A 20,448-nucleotide genomic window follows, 5' to 3' on the forward strand; every position below is an offset into this window, starting at 1 on the left:
TTGAAAGGTCCCTTTAGCAACTCAGTCAGGAATTCTTTCGACAGTTTTTCGGGCTATTCTTTAGAAATGCTTTAATTTTTTTTTTCCTGTCAATTTAAAAAAATCTTTTGTCAAATTCAATACAAATATCTTTGGCAATTTTTTTAGTAATTCCTCCGAAAATTCCTTCTGGAATTCCTTATGCTATTTATTGAGAATTTCTTCCGAGAATTTTTACTGAAAATTTTAGGAATTATTGAAAGATGTTCCGACCTTTTTTTTCATTTCAGAATATTTCAAGCAATAGTTTTTACGATTTCCCAAAAACATTTTCAGGGTTTCCGAAGGAATTTCCTTCAGGAATTTTTCATTTTTCCAAGGAACACCTGCTGCAATCTATTGAATAATCCTTCAGCAACTACTGGAGAAATTCACCTGCTATTTTTTTTCCTTTGGCAATATGTTTTGTAATTCTCTATTAAAACGAAGTCAGGATCATTTTTTTAGAAATTTAAAATCCGCCAATTTCTTTAAAAATAAAACTAGCATTTTCTTAAGAAATTTCTCCGTAGACTTCTTCGACAATTCTTTTGTTAATTCGTTAAAGAAATCCGCAATATATTGCTGGAATAGTTTTTTAAAGCAATTTATAGAGAAATTCCCAAAAAAAAAAAAAACAAATCCGACGATTGTTAAAGGGAAGATTCTAACGGAATTTTCGAAGAAATACCGGAGAAGTTGCTAAAATATTCTGTGCAATATTTAACAGGAAAATTTAAACAAATTATCGTGTGAGTTCCTAACAAAACTTCTAGAGATATTCCTTGTCAGAGGAATTTCCATAGAAATTGCCAAATGGTACTCTAAAAAACCCCAATTTCTTCACAAAAAGTTCAGGCAATTTCTTTAAATATTCAACCTGAAATTTGTTGAGGAGCTTCTTTGGATTTTTTCCAAAAGTTTCTTACCAATTTGTTCTAGAGTTGTCCTAAAAACTCATCAGGTCAAAAAAAAAAATATTCTAATATATTCTCAAAGAAATCGAGAATTTATTTATGAACGTTGTATCTTAAGGGATTTTTTAAAGAAATGCCGGTGGAATTTCTAAAGAAATTGCTTTCACTTTTGCAATTCTTCGGTAACGTTTTCAAACTATTCGTTCTGGATTTTTTTTTTTTCAAGATAATTTTGCTAGGAATTATTTCTGCAATTCCCCTGCTTATTTCTTCAAAAATTTATCTGGAAATTTATTCTGTAATTGTTCCACAAATTGCTCAGTTATTTCTCTGACAAAGGAGAGGGATTTTTTTTTTAGAAATTTGGAATCCAACAGTTTCTTTAAGGAATTCTTTTGGCCTTTTTTAAGGAATTCCTCCAATGATTTCTTCAACAATTCTTCCGTTCGTTCTTTAAATGAGGCCTCAAGGTACTACCCGAGAAGTTTGTAAAGGCTTTTACGGAGGAATATTTAAAAAAGAATAGCCTGAAAACCATAGGAGTTTCTAAAGAAATTTAAAAAAAAATACGGATGCAGTTTCGAAATAAAATGCTCAAACTTTTTTAAAGGAAATCGTTAACAAATTAGGCAGCGTCCATTTATTACGTAACGCTAAAATCGAAATTTTTTGACCCCCCCCCCTCCCCCCTCCGTAACGCTTTTTTGTATGAAAACCCGAATTTTTTTGTATGGGCCGTAACGCTCGGCCATACTCCCCCCCCTCCCCCTAAAGCGTTACGTAATTTGTGGACGACGCCTTATCGAGTGAGTTTCGTAACAAACCTTTAGAGAAATTTCTTAAGATATTGTTATTTGGGTGAAGCGGACATGGTGTGATGGTTAAAGCACCTGACTATCACGCCGAGGACCTGGGATCGAATCCCACTCCCGACAAACTCACAAACTGTGAGTTCTTCCTTCGGAAGGGAAGTAAAACGTGGGTCCCGAGGTGAACTAGCCTAGGGCTAAAAATCTCGCTAATACAGATAAAAAAAAAGATATTGTCATAAGAATTTCCGAAGAAATGACCAGACCACTTTGAAAAGCAACGATATTCAAGCAATGATAATTTCGTCAGATAGGTATTCTATCTGGAATTTAAAAAGGAAATCCATCGGTTTTTTTTTCAAAAGTTTATCTTTAAATTTCAATTTCAATTTGGGGTCTCTAGTTAGCCAATCCGGAGACGGCGGGTTCGATTCCAGTCGGAAAAAAAATTCTCGACACCCTGGGCATAGTGTATCATTGTACGTGCCTCACAGTCATAATATACAAATTCATGCAATGGCAGGCAAAGAAAGCTCTTCAATTAATAACTGTTGAAATGCTCAAAGAACACAAAGTTGAAGAGAAGCAGGCCAAATTCCAGTGGGAACGTATAACCATTAAGAAGAAGAAAATCTTTCAATTTATTCTGGAATTCTCCCGCAAATCTCTCAGGCTCTTCATATGGTGCACCGACGTTTTTTTAAGAAATGTTTTAATCTGGCAACTATTTGAGGAATTCCTTTGACTATTTCTTAAGGAATTACTCTATCAATACCTTTAAGAAATTCTTAAGATATCTATCATCAGAGAAGTTCCTGAATAAATTGCTGAAGGAATACCTAATGGAAATTCTGGATAAGATCCCGAAGAAATCAATGGAGGCATACCTAAAGAAAATTCCGAGGGAGTTTCTAACGATTGATTTAATACATATTATTGGCACAGGCGCAACACTTCGAACAAATTGCAGTAAAAAAACACCACGAAAACTAAATCGCCTAATGATAATCATAGTGTTTATGGCCAAACGTCAAACAGGAACAAAAACGATGTGAGCGCCGCGAGTGAACAATCAACCAACAGCAAAATACATTAATCAACCGTTGAAAATTAGATCGATAGATAGCGAGTAGAGTGTAACGTCTGTTTCTCTGCTTTGTTAGGTTCAAACCTCTCTGAAAAAAAAGACGTGAGAATTCTTAAAATTTGCGGAAGAATTTCTAGAAATTTCTAAAGCAATTGCCATAAGTATTCTTGAAGAAATTGTCAGAATAATTTCTCAACAAATTTTCGGATGATTTTTTGCATAAATTGCTTGAGGATTTCCTGGAGGACAATTTTTCGGAGGAGTTCTCAGGAGATTTTTTGGAGCGATTTTTCAAAAATGGAAAAAAGGCATTGTCGAAGAAATTCCCAAAGAAAATGTCGGAAAAATTTGAAAATTGTTTTCCGGAAGATTTTTTTTAAGAAACTCCAGGAGCAATAATGTCTAAAAAATTCCCGGAAGAAATCCAGGAAAAAATATAAAAATTAAAAAATCCATAGAGATCACTGAAGAAATGGTTGCGTTGCTAAAGAAATTCCTAAAAAAATCACCTGAGAAATTTTTGAAAAAAGTGGTCATCAAGCAGAAATTTTAGAAACAATTGCACAAGAATTTCTAAAAGACTTGCCGAAATAACTAAACAACATGCCAAATCGGAATCCGAAATCAAATCAAGTTTAGTAAAATAGAACTGTGAAGTTTCTCTACAATTTATCGAAGAAATTTTTCAATTTTTTTTCAAGAAATTCTCCATGAGAAGTTTTTGAAAAAAAAATGTTATAAAATTATGAGAAATTTCAGAAGGAATTGTACAAGAATAACTAAAAGACTTGCCGAAATAATTAAACAAAATGCCAAAGGATTTTCAAAATCAACTGCTTATAGATTTCCTGAAGAAGTTGTCGGATAAATGGAATTGCAGGAGAAATTTATAAAGAAATGGCTTGAGGCATAGTGTTCTTGAATGGTATTCAGATTGTTGCGTAATCTGTGTCTTCATACGAAAATAAATCGGAATCAGAAATCATGTTTAGTAAACTAGAGCTGTGAAGTTTCCCTACAATTTATCGGAAGAGTTTTCAATATTTTATTAAGAAATTCCCCATGGAATCGCCGGAGAAGTTTTTGAAAAAAATGTTTTAAAATTATGAGAAATTTCAGAAGGAATTGTACAAGTATTGTCGTTATAATTTAAAAAATGTCGAAGGAATTCCAGAACAAATTGCTTAATGAGAGAACTTATTTCCAAAGATATGCTAGACCTTTCATGAACTTTCGCGAGTTAAGGCCTCTAGATCTACAAGCGTAATCAATGGATTGTTCTTACATGACTGACACGGTGCAACATTCTACAGGTCCATGGAGCATGGTTCTGTAGAGAACTACTTTCCAAAAGATGATCTAGGCCCTCCAAAAGCTCCGTCGAGTTAAGGCCTTAAGTTCTACAAGCGTAATCAATGGAGTTGTTACTGATGCTGTGTAACATCCTTCAGGTCTAGGAAGCATAGTTCTATGGATAAATAATTTCCAAAGATGTTCTACGTTCTCCAGGAACTTCCGCGTGTAAAGGACCCAAGATCTACAAGCGTAATCAATGGTTTGATGTCACATTACTGATGCAGTTTCACATCTTTCAGATCAAGGAAGCATTGTTCTGTGGATAAATAATTTCCAAAAATGTTCTAGGTCCTTCAAGAACTTTCGCGGATAAAGGGCACAAGATCTACAAGCGTAATCGATGTATTGTTCTTACGTTACTGATACGGTGCAGGATCATAAGCTGAAGAGAACAAATCTCCAAAGTCGTAGAATACTACCAAGAAGTTCCGCGAGTACAGGCCTGAAAATCTACGAGCGTAATCAATTAATTGTTGCTATATTACTGATACGGTGTAACATCCTACAGATTCAAAGAGCATGCTTCTGTAGAAAACTACGTTCATAAGATTTTCTAGGTCATCCAAGAACTTCCGCGAGTAAAGAATTGAAGATCTACAAGCGTAATAAATGGATTTTCGTTACCTTTCTGATACGGTTTAACATCCTACAGGTCCATGGATCATAGTTCTGTAGAGTCTTGATTTCCACAGATGTTCTAGGGCATCCAAGAACTTCCGCGAGTAAAGGCCTTAAGGCCTTAAGATCTATAAGCGGAATCAATGGGTCATTGCTACATTGCTGATACAGTGTAACATCCTATAGACGAATTTCGCGCCAACTCGACCAACGGTTGACAGCACCCTCTCAGAATCGATTGAAACTTGGTGGACATAAACAATACGTGTTTCTAAGCAACTTTGCATACTTTGTTTTTCGAAATTTTTCAAGAGTAACTTTTGAAGAGGGCCTAATTTTTTTCATTGATTTTTTTAAATCGATGTAACTCAAAAATGACAAGAGCTACAAAAAAGTGTTGTATGGCTGAGTATCGTGAAATTCCATGAAGTTTTTTAGAAAAATATCAAAAAATATAAAACTACTTTCTACACTGAAAAAAAAAGGTTTTAAAAATTAAAATCAAAATTGCAAAAAACCCTATGTTTTTAAATCGATGATTTTTTTTTCTGGAGAAAGGTATTTCAATTACCTACATTTTCTCCGAACAATGTTGCTGTGACATATTGCGATTTTTTTTTCTACTTAGACTTCAGTGCAATAAATTTCGTCGTTCTCCGATTTCGCTTTCGGTTTCGCTGTCGCTCTCTGTTGCTGCTCTTTAGCAATTCGTCCGATCCAATGACAGATTTCGCCGGCCGCCTCAATGTTTACCATTTTCTCTCATTGTTCTCGGTCTACCAGCTGATCATGTTTACACAACAAAATCAGCTGGGCATCCGATGTTTACGTTCATCCTTATTGTTCGGCTACCACCAGCTGATCTTGTTTTCACAACAAACCACGCTGATTTCGCCTGAATCTTGAGTAGGAAGCGAATAGCTGTCGGAGATGACAGATAAGTACGATTTTTGGGTGATTTCAATTTCGATTTCAATTTCGTCGCGAAAGTCTGATTATTCGTAAAAAATACAATATAATCATTTCACTATGATCGGTTAACATCTCTATATCAGTTCTAGTAAAATTATTTGAAACCAGAAGTTCTTATCAGAAATGCTTAAATTATTCTTACAGAAATTGAGTACGACAGCACTGTAGTGCTTGATGATTGTTTAGAGGAAAAATAGCAAGAAATGCTAAACTAAAACTAATACTCACTATCAGTTTTGTCAGTTCACTACTGATATTATGAATGTCACTTCACAGTGAAAATAGATCACGGTGACACATTGAGAATCCACGGTGAAAAACTTGTGAATTAATCAAATGGGAATCACTTTCATCGACCTTATTACCAGTTATATTTTTGATTTCACCGTGAGGTGACACGTGTCTCTATCATAATCACTGTAGGCCGATCAATATCAAGACAGGCAACAACGACTTGATATTGACCCGTACTCTAGATCACTATCGCTTCAACTGATCTGATGATGGTTTCTACCTAAACTCAAACTTTCTAATGGCTAACATCTATGTACTATATTTCGAAGACGGCCTATCAGTGATATCCACACACCATCACTCAATTTTTTTTTAAAGAAAAAAGAAAGTGACGCTCACTGACTTGGATCGCAGTCGGCCTATCAATATCGGCGATTTTATTATCATTGATAGTGACAGCGCGCAACTCTGGGACAACTAAAATCAGGGCCATTTCTTTCAAAAACTACCGAGACCAATAGAAACACCCAGCCTAGTTACGGTAATGTAAACTAATGTGTATATTTTTTCATTCATTGAATCTTTTTTCTCACTATCTAGCAATCTAATTATTACACAGTTACCATAGGTTACGTGTCTACACACTACTCTACCCCTCATCAAGAGACTCATCCAACTTGCAAACACCTACCTACCTATACCTAAAGTAGCGCAGAGCACACATGTTGGTAAATCACAAAGTGAGCGCGCGTGGGAACTTGGCACCTACATTCCTTCTCACCTACTTCTGAAGATCTGGGTATCACGCTAGCGTAACTTCCTTTCACTCGGCTTCGGGTTCGACCGCCAAAGTTACCGCCGCCGCATCCAAAAGAAATTGGACAAGCTTTTCCTTTCTTTTGTTTTGTTTTGATTCCGATCTTTTTCGCGTGATGCGAAGAAGGCGATGCGGTACGCGGTACGGAAGTGTTTGTTCAGTGCACGCATGCTTCGATCTCGTTATTGCTTTTCTCACGATGCGATTATCGCATTATGACTTCATCATCAGAAAAGTGATTGGTTGGAAGCGCCCATTGTTCCGTCGTGGTTTACCAACAGGTGCCGCGATTTGTTTACATTTTCTGCTCTCTCGTCTTGTTTTTTCGGGGGTTTAGAGTGTACCTTTCTCCTCTTTTTTGTATAATAAGTGTATAATACTGTGACTACCGCACTAAGAGGAAAACGGAAAAGATAACGAAAAGCGGAACAGTTTAAAAACTAAATATTGCACGAACGAAAAATTGCCTTATCGGCTGGAGCTTGACTCGTCGACGAAAACAAAAGAAGCAATTGTGGGAAAACAGCGAGGAAATCTTAGGAAATAAATAACCAAAGTTAAGTAACTGGGCTAACGGGGTTTAAACTTAACGGCTATTTTTGGTTCTGTTTGTTTCTGCTGGCCCAACAACACTAGTACACGTCACTAGTATTAGTGAGTTTTATTGGTAAAAGTAATAAGTACGTAGTATTAATGTTTAACTTTTCCCTGGAATTTACCGGAATCACGCTCTATCCGTCTCACTTATCCGGAATCGAAAAAAGAAACATCTAAGAAAAGGAACGAAAACCAATAATCAAAGTACCAAAAATTTGTCCGATATGTTTTTGACAGAACAGAAAACAACAACATGTCTTTCGATTTTGTCAGATTGATCCCGAGATATGCACTCTCGCTTAAATTTTTTTTTTCAGCACGATCCATCAAAACAAACCTACTAAAATATACAGATTATTCTCTCTCTCGATATTCTCAGTACGATTAATCACATCTCATTCGTTCATTTGGCCGCATTCTCCCTCTCACTCACTCTCTTTCTCTCGCCTACTACCTAACTAACACACTTCAACTAACATTAATATCCATCGTAGCACCCCCGGTATTTGTCATCTCTCGCCGCCCGACACGCACACAGCCTCCTTGGTTAACGTCCTGTTCTCTCCCGCTCTCTCACTCCCATTTTCTTTGCGTGCGATGACTGACGTGTGATTCTGCGTGTGCGCGCGCACTTAGCTTACAGCATCCCAGTAGGCTGCGGGTTGGGACTCAAACTCCGGCGGATTTCCGTCTGCTTGCCAACGAGGATCTCCCGGATCTGGCTTATGGGTTTCAGCAGGAAGACCGGCACGTGGTCATCCCGACGCTGGAACAGCATCTCGCCCTCGAACTGGATCAGCTCGTGCTTGCGAGCGCGCAACATCAGCCCGACCAGCTTGTCGTTGATGTGGGTGTAGATCTGGGGAGGGGGGAAAGGAAGATTAGGATTGTTGAAATCTATCCAGAGCTATACCTAGAGAGAAAAGGTCGCTTACATTGAACAGTTCTCCGAACATGATGACCCGCAGTTCCGGTTCCTTCTTGGAGACGGGCTGGCCCTCGTCGCTGATTACGGTGCACAGCTCCAACATCTCCTGGTACACCTGGATGTTGGCCTTCTTCCCCCGGTACTCGGTAAGGCTGCCGGCTTTCGGTCTGTGTGAGAGAGGGGAAAAAAAGAAATCAAGAACGTGAGTGGAATTCCGCTAGGTGTGATGTGTTAACCATGGTAAGGGATCGTTCAAAAATTACGTCCAACATTTGGGGGAGGGGGGGGGGGTCTAGAATAGTGTGACAGTACGTGTATTTGGTATAGGGAAATTGCGTGACAGAGGGGGGAGGGGGGGTCTAGAAATCCCGAAAAACGATGGACGTAATTTTTGAATCTTCCCTAACCACGAAAATGATCTGTCAAAATGATCATGCAGTTGAAAGAACTGTCAAAATGATCATGCAGTTGAAAGAACTGTCAAAATGACTTCAAATTTATTAAAAGTTGTGAAATCACATTCGAAAAAGGGTGAAATACAGGCTGCTTTTAGTTTGAGTGTACCGCTTTAAGCCCTAAACGCAATGAGCCCGGCAGCGGAGCGACTGCGGTAGTTGTCACTTTTAAATGTGTTAGTGTGTATGAAGCGACATGCAATGATGCGGCATACAGATGAAATTTTGGAATATCAGAGTATTTTGGAAAATCAGAGTAATGTTCCCGGTGGACTTCATTCATATGTTTCTCTGAAAATTTTCCAAATATCCAGTAGTTCATTTGAAAAAAAAAAATCCGAAAATTCTAAAATATACTTCAAAATAATTTTAATCTCCTCCGGAAATTTTTCAGAAATTTCTTCGTGAATTCTTCCACTTGTTCTACACATTTTTGTAAAAGCTACTCCTGAATATCTCCTAAAAGTTCTTTAATTCTTTTTTTCACTTTTTTTAATACGTCACAGGAATTCGCAGAATTTTCTCCGAAAATTATTCAGATATTTTTCCTTAAATTCTTCCACAAATTATCTTAGAGTTTTTTCAGATTTCATCGGGACTTTTTCGGCATTTTTCTAAAAGTTCCTTCTGAATATCTTCCAGAAGTCCTCTTGAGCTTTTTTTTTCTTGAAGTTCTTCCAAGAATTTTTCTAATGTTTCATAGGAAATCCCAGGGGAATGCTTAAAGCTTTTCCTCCAGAAATTCTCCTTAAAGTTTCTCCGAAGGTTCTATCGAAACATCGCCTGGTATTTCTGGAAATTCTCTTGGACATTCTTACAAAAGTTCGTCTGGGAGTTCTTAGAAATTTTACATCAATATTTCGCCATTTTTTACACCTGAAATTCCGTTGGAAGTTCTTCCTGAAGCTTCGTCTAGAGTTCTTCCAGAATTTTCCCGAGAAAATCTTCAAGAATTAGTTCTACGAGTGCTTCCAAAAGTTCCTTTGGAAATTTTACGAAGATTTTCTTGAAGAATTCATCCATATTATCTTGGGATTCAATCGTATGTTCCTCTGGAAACTGTTCAGAAACTCATATTGCAAACAAGCCAGATGTTTCTCCAAAAAATCTCAAATTGGTTTCGAAAATGCATTCAGAAATTTCTGCGTAAATTCTTCCACAAGTTCGCCTGGGTTTTTTTTTCGCCATTTTTCTAGAAGTTCCTCCTGAATATCTTCCAGATATTCAGATATTCTACCCTTGAGCTCTTATTCTATGAAATTCTTCCAATAATTTTCTAATAAATTACGAGAATACCTCAGAAAATGCTTCCAGCGATTCCTCCTGAAAGTTTCTCCGAAAAATCTTTCAAAACAACGCCCGGGAATTCTTTCAGATATTCTTTTGGACATTTTTGAAAAAAAAAAATGCTCCGGGAATACTTCCAGAAATTCCTTGGAATTTTTCATCTTTGTTTCACCTGAAATTCCGACGAGATTTCTTCTAGAAGCTCCTCGAGAAAATCTTCAAGAAATAGTTCTAAGAATACTTCTAGTAGTTCCTCTGGAAACTTTATCAAGATTTTCTTGGATAATTCTTTCATATGTATCTGTTGGAATTCATTCATATGTTCCTCTGAAAATTATTGCAGAGGTTCATCTAGTAAAAAATTTAGATATTCATCCAAAAATTCTAAAACTTGTTTCAAAAATGATTTAAGAAGCTCCTTTCAGAAATTATTCTGCTATTTCTTCGTTGATTCTTCCACAAGTTCGCTTGGGATTTTTTTCAGAAGTTTCATCAGGATTTTTACCGACATTTTTCTGGAAATTTCTCCTGAATATTTCCCACAACTTCTCTTTAGTTTTTTTTTTTCCTAGAATTTTTCTACTAAATTACCAGAATATCCCAGAAAATGCTTCCAAGTGTAGAATTAGCATTTAAGTTAAAATACACATTAAAAAAAAAACAAAAAAAGAAAATGCTTCCAGCAATTCCTGCAGGAGTTCTTCTAAAAGTTTCTCCGAGAATTCTTTCAAACCAACGCCTGAGAATTATTTCAGATATACTTTTGGATATTATCGAAAAAGTTCTTCCGGGAATTCTTCCAGAATTATTTTTAGAATTTTTCACCATTTCTTCGAAAATTCTTCCACAAGTTCGCCAGGGAGTTTTTCCTCCTGAAAATCTCCTAGAAGTTCCTTCGATTTTTTCCCGAAATTCTTCCAAGAGTTTATCTAATATAACTTAGGAATCCCCAAGGGAATTTTTCCTGCAATTCTTCCAGGAACTTTTCTAACAATTACTCCGATAATTCTTCCAAAACTACGCCGAGGAATTATTTTAGATATACTTTTGGGTATTCTTAAAAAATTAACCAGGATTTCGAGCAGATTTTTTTTTTAATTGTTTACCAATAATTCAATCTAAAATTCCGTAGGGAATTCTCCCTGAAGTTCCGTTGATAGTTCTTCCAGAAGTTCCTGGAGAAAATCTTCAAGAAATAGTTATAGGAATGTTTCCAAAAGTTCTTCAGGAAATTTTATCCAGTTTTTCTTGGAGAAATCTTTCATATGCTCCTCTTGGAATTTATTCAGAAAATTTTCTCTGAAAATTATTCCAGAAGCTTAACTGGCAAAAAATCCAGATATTTCTTAAAAAATTCCAAAATTGATTTCTGAAAATGCTTTCAAAAGTTCCTTCGTAAATTCTTCAACAAGTTCACCTGGGAGTTTTTTCAGAGTTTTGATCAGGACTTTATCGACATTTTTCTAGAAGTTCCTCCTAAAAAACTTCTAAAAGTCGCTTTGAATTTTTTCCTGAAATTCATCCAAGATTTTTTTCTAATACATCACTGGAATTCTCCACGAAATACTACCAGCAATTCCACCGGGATTTTTTTTTTCTAAAAGTTATTCCGAGCACTCCGTTAAAACTTTGCCAGCAAATTCTCGCAAAAGTTCCAGCGTGAAATCTTCTAGAATTTCTTTGGAATTTTTCACCAATGATTGCACCTGAAATTCCGTTGTTGCGTTTAGAATTCTTCCAGAAGTTCCTCTGGAAATTTTGCCAAGATTTTCTTGGAGAAAAGTTTCACATCCTCTTCTTCTTCTTTATGACTCGATGTCCCCTTTGGGACTTGGCCTGCCTCGCTTCAACTTAGTGTTCTTTGAGCACTTTTACAGTTATTAATTGAAGGGCTTTCTTTGCCTGCCATTGCATGAATTTGTATATTATGAGGCAAGTACAATGATACACTATGCCCAGGGAGTCGAGAAAATTTTCCCGACCGGAACGAGAATCGAACCCGTCGTCTTAGGATTGGCGATCCATAGCCTTAACCAGTTAGGAGACCCAATTCATTTATATGTTTCTTTGGAAATTGTTCCAGAAGCTCATCCGGCAAAAAATCCATATATTTCTCCTAAGAAGTCTTAAATTTGTTTCGAAAATGTGTTCGGAAGTTTTTAAAACCATTCTCTGTAAATTCTTCCAAAACTTCGTTTGGGGGTTCCGAGGTTGCAGCAGGATTTATTTTTCGACATTTTTCTAGAAGTTCATCTTGAAAATCTTCTCGAATTACGCATGAGTTTTTTTTTTCTAAAATTCTTCCGAGATTTTCTCTAATAAATTGTTTGATTTCCTCAGGGAATGCTTCCAGCAATTTCTACATAAATACTTCAAAAAGTTTCTCCGAGAATTCTATCAAACCCTCGTCCAAGAACTCTTTCAGAGGCCCTCTGCGAGTACTTTTAGATAATCTTGTAAAAGTTCATCCGAAAATTCTTCCAGATTTTTTTTTGTGAATTCTTCAAAAAATTTGCCTGTTTTTTTTTCAGAGGTTTCATCAGGATTTTTGATAGTTTTCTAAAAGTTTCTCCTGAATATCTTCCGGAAGTCCTCTTGATTTTTTTTTTCCTAAAATTCTTCCGAGAATTTTTCTAATAAATTACAGGAATTACTCAGAGAATTGTTCCAGCAATTCCTCCAGGATTTCTTTAAGAATTCTATCAAAATTTTGCTGTGGAATTCTTTCAGAGGTCCCCTTCTATTTTTCCAGATTTTCTCTCGGATATTCTTGCACGAGTTCAATTACTTCTAGAATTTCTTTGGAAATTGTTTTCCAGATGTTTCTCCTTTTCCAAATTTAGGGTATTCATCCAGATGTTCCAGAAGTACCAGGAATTCTCAAAAATTCTACGGAATTTTATGCGAAATTTTCTTTTTGAATTATTTCAAAATTTCTTTCTGTGAATACTTTCGGAAGTTCTTTCAGTTCTGCACAATTCCTTCAAACATATTTCACAATTTGCCCCTGGAATTCCTCGAGAAAGTCTTCAAAAAAGAGTTCTAGGCATGCTTCCAGATCATCATCTGAATTTTTTTCCAAGATTATCTTGGAATTATCGTTTACATGCTCCTCTTGAAATTCATTTATATTTCCCCTGGAAATTATTCCAGAAGCTCATCTGGCAAAAAATCCAGATGTTTCCCCAAAAATTCTAAAGTTTGTTTCGAAAACGCTTTCAGAACTACATCCGCAAATTATTCAGAAATTTCTTCGTAAATTCTTCCGCGATTTCTGCTAGAAGTTTCCCCGAGAATTCAATCAAAAATTGGCCGGAACTTTTTTTCAAATATCCTCTTGGATCTTGGAAATTCTTGTTCGTCCGCGAAATCATCCAGGATTTCTTTGGATTTTTCCAAAAAATTCGTCAATTTTTCCAAATACTCCTTCAGTAATTCCTCCAGATGTACTTACAGCTATTCTTCCAGAAGTACCACTAGGAATTCCAGAAATGTCTACGGAAATTCCATACTAAATTTGTTTGTAGAATTCTTCCAAAACTTCTGTAAATTATTCCGGAAGTTCTTTCAGTTTTGCACAATTTCTACAAAAGTTCTTCCACGATTTGCCCCGAGAATTTTTACGGAAGTTCGCCCAGGATATCTTCCAGCAGTTCTTTTTATATATATTTTTTTTGTCATATGTTTCGCCAACGTTTTTCCAAAAATTTCCTCCGGGCATCCTTCCAGGCAACTTAGTTTCCCCTAGGGAATTCTTCCAGAAAAAATACATTGGCAATTCTCCCAAATGTTCTTCGGGAGTTCCTTCAGATATTTCACCGATAATCTTTTTAGAAATTGCTCCTAGAGTGCTTCCTGGAGTTTGTTTGAAGTATTCTAAAAGTTCCTTTTGAAGTGTTATAAATATTCGTTCTGGGATATTCTTTCACGATTTTTTTTTTCCAAAAAATTGTTCTAGAAGCTCATCCAGAACAATTTTGCAACAATTCATGGATCTGAAAATCCAGATGTTTTTTCAGGTATCCTAAAATTTGTGATCTTTCGGAAATTCCTCCGCAAAATCTTTGAAAATATCTCCAAAAATTCTTCCAGATGTTCTTACAGGTATTGTACCAACAGAGATTCTAGAAAAAAATCTTCGGAAATTTATTAAAATTTTCTTAAAAAAATTAATGTCCTTATAATTTTTAATATTCTTCAAATTAAAATTCTTTAAATTCTTGACATTCCTAAATTTTTTGAAACTTTTAAAATTCTTATAATGTTTAAAACTCCTAAAATTCTTAAAGTTCTTTAAATTCTTAAAATTTTTAAAATAGTTGAAATTCTTGAAAATCTAAAATTAAATTAAAAATTAATTGTTTAAATTCTTAATATTATTAAAATAAAAAAAACCTCAAAATTCCTTCGGTATATCTCTTACAAATCGGCATTTCCTTAAACAGTTCCAATGAGAAATACATGGATTTCCGAAGAAATTGTATGAGAAATTTTGAAAAGAATGTCCGAAAAAATTACGCAGAGATTACAGAAGAAATTCTCGGATTCCCGAGCACTTTGTTAAAGGAATTCTGGAAGGAATTTATAAAAAAAAAACCTGCCAGAAGTTTTTACGAAAAAATAACTTTTTGGAATAATTCATTGAAGGACATCTGTAATATTCTAGAATTCTTCCGCAAAATCTTTAAAAATATTTCCGGAAATACTTCCAGAAGCTTCATCGAGAATTCTTCAAAAAGTTTCTCTGAATACTCTCCAAGAAGTTCGCCCAAAAATTCTGTTGTTTCTTCGAATACTCATCCAGGTGTACATGCGGGAATTCCTGCAGAAATTCCTTCAGAAATTCTAGAAATTCCCCTGAAGTTGGTCCTATGTATTTCCAAGAGTGCCCAAGATACATGGCTGTCGCTTGACCTCCGAAAATTATTTCACGATTTCTCTAGAATTTATTCTAGAATTCTTCCAAAAATTCTGGTGAAAATTCTTTAAAAATAAATTTAGAGAATCATTCTAGAATTCTCCTAATAGTGTCTTCGGCAATTCTTTCGGCGATTGCTTTGCTTGTTGGGCAATCGCTCTGAACCATTCCTTCAGCAGTTTCTGTGCAAGTTTATATTTATCCTGCTTTTTTCGGAAAACATTGCCAGAAAATCGTCCAAAATTTTTCTGTTTTTTTTAATTTTTTCTTAAATTTCTTCCAAAAACTCTATGCCTCCAGCAGTTTCTTTGCAAATTTCAAAAGTAATTAATTTGGGAATTGCTTCAGAAATTTTACTGTAAATTTATTCAGAAATTGCTTTGAAATCGTTTTTACCATTTCCATTGGGAGTTGATTCAGTATTTTCTTCGATTTGGTTTAATTGCTTTGATAACTTTTTCGAAACTTTTATTAAATTTCTTTGGAAATTTCATTCGAAGTTTATCCAAAAATTTTTGGAAACTTTATAATATCCTTGGAAAACTTGTTAGGCGAATATTTTTTGGGAATTCTTTCGCTTTTTTTTATTACAGTGGGGTTCCGATTTTGGCAACAAAGTTTTTATTTTCAGTTGCCAAAAATGGAACCGTGCTAAAAACGGAATCATTTTTCGTCAACATTTTTTTTACATTTCTCTGTTTTTAAGGATTACATAATATGCCTAGTTACCGTTTTGGAACCATACGACGATCTAACCCCGGAACAATTAGTTAGATCAAACTTTCGTACAGCAGTTTATAGCCTCATCACACTGCTGAATGAATCTCTAAAATCAAATATACTTATGCGTGTAGCTATAATTTTTTACTTTTTTGAAACATAGTATAAATTCTATGTGAACTCTTTTCATAAATGTCCTTTGTGCAATTTTTAACCGCATTAGTGACGTTAGAACACCTTAAAAGCATTGAATCTATGATTATGTCGATTTTAGATATTAACTGCTTCTCAGATACTTTACAGGTAATGTTTTTTTTTTGGAAATGTAGACTGACAAACAGAACAGTCAATAATACACTGTAGAAAATTTTGACGTTTAATGTTGCTTATAGTTGAGTAAGGCCTTAAAAAATATCGCCTTGTTTACCAGGAAAGAAGCTGTTAAAATTAAGTTGTCGCAAAAATAGGATCATTCGTGAAAGATACAAATATGAAAATCATGAACAAATTCACCCAGTCTTTACGACCGCACACTATACAGAATGGGACAACAAAACAGAAAAATGGCATACGTTCAATTGGTGTATGTCCACATATGCATCATTCCATTCATCAATATTTGCAAACATTACGTCAGTTTGGAATTTTGAACCCAATGATTAAATTTCTTAAAGGAACAACAACTTTCTAGAAATTCTAAACAAAATTTCTGATCTATTTAGTAACATATTCTCATAATATGTGGGTAATATTCATGACATTTAACAGGAATTGCTTCAAAAATCCCATCTTGTGATAGTTTGCGAAAACTCTGAAAAACTTCTGGTAAAATTTCTGCAGGTGTTTCTGCAAAATGATTCTTGTGAATTTATGTCCATTCGCAGCGAAATTCATGTGGAAATTCATATAAAAATCTATGGAATTCTCGGAAAGAGCCATACAGACTACACGACTCATAACAGAACAGCGAACACTAAGTTGACAGACACCAGTACTCAACAAACATTTTGGTCGTATAAGCATCAAATAAACTGCTTTTAACTAAAAGTGGAGCGGACCTAGTGTGATTGTTAGAATACGTGACTATCACGCTAAGGACCTGGGATCGAATCCCACTCCCGAAAAACGCACAAAAACGTGATTTCTTCTTTGGAAGGAAAGTAAAGCGTGGTTCCCGAGATGAACTATCTTAGGGCTAAAAACTTCAACTAAAGAAACTGTAGTTCAGTTCTGTTTTTTAGGTATGCCTATGAACCATACGGACATCCTGGTGAAACTTGTAACTTATTTGAACATTTCCTTGATTAATCCTGTGAGGAATAAATGTGATTTTTTTTATATATTTCTAGATGTCTGGAGATATTAACAGAGTCAAACAATAAACCAAAATTTATCACTATTAGACAAATAGTGAGGTCGTACCCCTAAAAATTATGAAATGATTCTCTCAAAGCAATTTTCCACCAAATTCTGTAAAGCAAAAGTACCCCCAGCGGACCCTTGTGCTCTCAAGGACAACACTTTCGCATTGTGAGTAAATGGTCAGAGATTTAATTCCCAGCCCTGTCACCAACAACTTTTAGACATGCCAAAATTATTCAATCTATCGTCTCTACTCTAAGCAACTGCTCTAACGAAAGGATAATTTGCTAACGCTCCACAGTGGGACGAAATCAAAAAAAGTGGGACATAGGTGTTTACTCAGAAACTATTGTGGTACACACTTAGATAAAAAAATTAACTTTTTTATTTTACTTCAAAATTGAAAAATGTCTAAGAAAACATTGTAGAGAATGTTTTTAGAAGAAACTTTGTCGAAGACCGAAAAATTCTATCTCGCAGTTTAACAAAGTTATAGGGCAAAAATGGTGTATATGTCCCTTAAAACCGATTTTTCGAAATATCTTTTTAGAATGAATTTTCCCAGTTTTCCAATGTTCAAAAAAGTTGTAGATACTGCAAAAATACACATTTTTTCTGAAGACAGCAAATGGCTATCTTTTTGTTTAAAAGACTTAGGAATGTTTTTCTTACTTTTTATACCAACTTTAGGGGGATAGATCATACAGAATAGCGGCTATTAGCAGCTAATTTCCACGTTATATTTTGCATGAACTTACACCCTTTCGATACATATGCAAAACACAACGGGATCGAGCGGGATTCACTACACTTTTTCAATTTATGTATCTTAAGATTTTAACACAAATACAAACAGTATGTTTGAAAGATGATTTCAAAACATTTTTTTATTTTGTATTTGATTAGTAAAGTTGTAGATGCATAGAAATACACTACCCGGCATAAGTATAGACCTACAAAAAATATTGCAGCAATATTGCATCACATTGACTGAGCTCAATATCTCCAAATCCTGAGGACTTACAAAGATGCTGTCTTCAGCAAAGTTATTCAGCCTAAATAAGCAACAACTTTTCTGGAGGCGGTATTTTTGTACGTGTTCTGGTTTTAGATATATCGAGGTCAGTCAGAGTGTGTCAGAGTGTAATTTTTGAAAGTGATTTCAAACCAATCTAATATTTAATATTCAAAGGCTGTTTACTGTTTAGTTTAAGATTGATTTGAAGGAGAAAAGTGATACATACATACAAAAATTTTTTGTTCAACATCACATTTAAGACAAAACATAATCGACAATAGTACGCCACAATACTCGGTTTGTGGCTGCCACTCTCATCCTCGGTCGCGCCCAATGCTCGCTAGGTCACGCTCCACCTGGCCCGCCCATCGTGCTCTCTGTGATCTACACCTTCTTGTGCCAACCGCGGTAGTAGAAAAAATATTATCTCCAAATAACTGTTTTTTTAATTTGTCTTTATTCCTATTAGTTCTCAGGATTTGATGCTTTTTACATAATCGAGCTCTGCAATCTGGTCTATATGGTAAAAACGTGTATTTTTGAGCATCTACAACTTTGCAGATCAAAGGCAAAATAAAAAAAAATTGAAAAAATCTTTTAAACATACTGTTTGTTAAGTGGGGTATTTGTGTTAAAATCTTACGATACATAAATTGAAAAAGTGTAGTGAATCCCGCTCGATCCCGTTGTGTTTTGCATATGTATCGAAAGGGTGTAAGTTCATGCAAAATATAACGTGGAAATTAGCTGCTAATAGCCGCTATTCTGTATGATCTATCCCCCTAAAGTTGGTATAAAAAAGTAAGAAAAACATTCCTAAGTCTTTTAAACGAAAAGATAGCCATTTGCTGTCTTCAGAAAAAATGTGTATTTTTGCAGTATCTACAACTTTTTTGAACAATTTAAAACTGGGAAAATTGATTCTAAAAAGATATTTCGAAAAATCGATTTTAAGGGACATATACACCATTTTTGCCCTATAACTTTATTAAACTGCGAGATAGAATTTTTTGGTCTTCGACAAAGTTTTTTCTAAATACATTCTCTACAATGTTTTCTTAGACATTTTTTAATTTTGACGTAAAATAAAAAAGTTAGTTTTTTTATCTAAGTGTATACCACCCTTAAGTGAAATTTTATAACATAAAAATAAAGTACTTGTAAAATGAAGAAACATTGTAGAAGACCACATAACGCTAATTCCAATAGTTTCTGAGTAAATACCCATGTCCCACTTTTTTTGATTTCGTCCCACTGTGCGCTCCTGGACTACATCACTGTCTACTGGACTGACAACCAATATTGACAACAATATGAACAAAAATACAGCGTGCTCATCGTTCTACCGTTGTCAAAAGTAGAAAAGAAAGCAGTATCGAAGCTAATAGTGTAAGAAAAAATATCATCCAACAGCTCACGTTCTAGTCCTAGTGGACAAATGACTGACTACAAATGTGTGAGGCAGTGAATTTCAAAAACATACTTTGAACATAGAAGCCACAGCTTAAAAGTTGTGAATATTCACCATGGCCAATGGCCATGCTGAGGGTTCAATTCCCGGTGGGTCTAGGAACATTTTGTAAAGGAAATTACCTTAGCTTTTTTAGGCATAGAGTATCTTCGTGCCTGTCGCACGATATACATTAATATCTGTGGAAGTGATCATAGAACGCTAAGCTGAGAAGTAGGCTTTGTCCTAGTTGGGACGTTATGCCAAAGAAGAAAGATCTAAACGGTTTTGTGCACCCTGCACACAATAAACAGTTGGACATAATATAAAATGATATATGGACCCATACATCACGTATTTAGGATATGAGTGGCAAACATAAATGGGCTGGTTCCTTTATTCAAATGCCGGAATAGCATAAAGTCGTTATTATTTCTTATTGATATAATACAAGTTGTACATTCGAAGAATTATTTATCGATATTTGCTATATTTTTATTAGGTTTAAAAATGTTGCCAAAAACGGAATCCTTTGTTGCCAAATTCGGGGGGTGCCAAAAACGGAACATGCTAAAAATGGAGCATGCCAAAAACGGAATCCCACTGTATTTGGGAATCTCCTCGGAACTCCTTTGGAAATTTCTTAGATTTTAAAATTCCTTTCGAAAATTCTTAAGCAGTTTTTTTTTAATTTTCTTCGGAATTTCCTTTGAGAATACCTTGGAAATTCGCCTTTGGAATTCATTGGGAAATTCATTTGGCAATTCTCCATTAATCGACATTTCCTTCAGCAATTCCGATGCTGAAAAATTGTGTAAGGAATTCCTAAAAGAATTGCCTGTGAAATTTTCAAACGAATGACCTCGGTTATTTTCAAAGTAGACC

The 20,448-nt window shown here is 35.2% G+C and overlaps 1 protein-coding gene across 3 annotated transcripts in view; it reads right to left on the minus strand.

The window, feature by feature from the left end:
• Positions 1–6,543: 6,543 nt before the first annotated feature.
• The window catches only part of LOC109426120 (actin-binding Rho-activating protein), a 55,564-nt gene continuing 41,659 nt past the window's right edge, over positions 6,544–20,448 (minus strand). For all 3 annotated transcript variants that reach the window (XM_019701553.3, XM_029865991.2, XM_029865998.2), the window contains exons 3-4: positions 8,361–8,520; positions 6,544–8,284 (exon numbers count right to left, since the gene is read on the minus strand). In XM_019701553.3, the coding sequence (XP_019557098.1) occupies positions 8,063–8,284; positions 8,361–8,520 (382 nt within the window). In that variant the 3' untranslated portion in view covers positions 6,544–8,062. The remainder of the gene's footprint in view (positions 8,285–8,360; positions 8,521–20,448) is intronic.

The sequence above is a fragment of the Aedes albopictus genome, chromosome 3, assembly GCF_035046485.1.
Source record: "Aedes albopictus strain Foshan chromosome 3, AalbF5, whole genome shotgun sequence".
In the NCBI taxonomy this organism is placed as follows: Eukaryota; Metazoa; Arthropoda; class Insecta; order Diptera; family Culicidae; genus Aedes; species Aedes albopictus.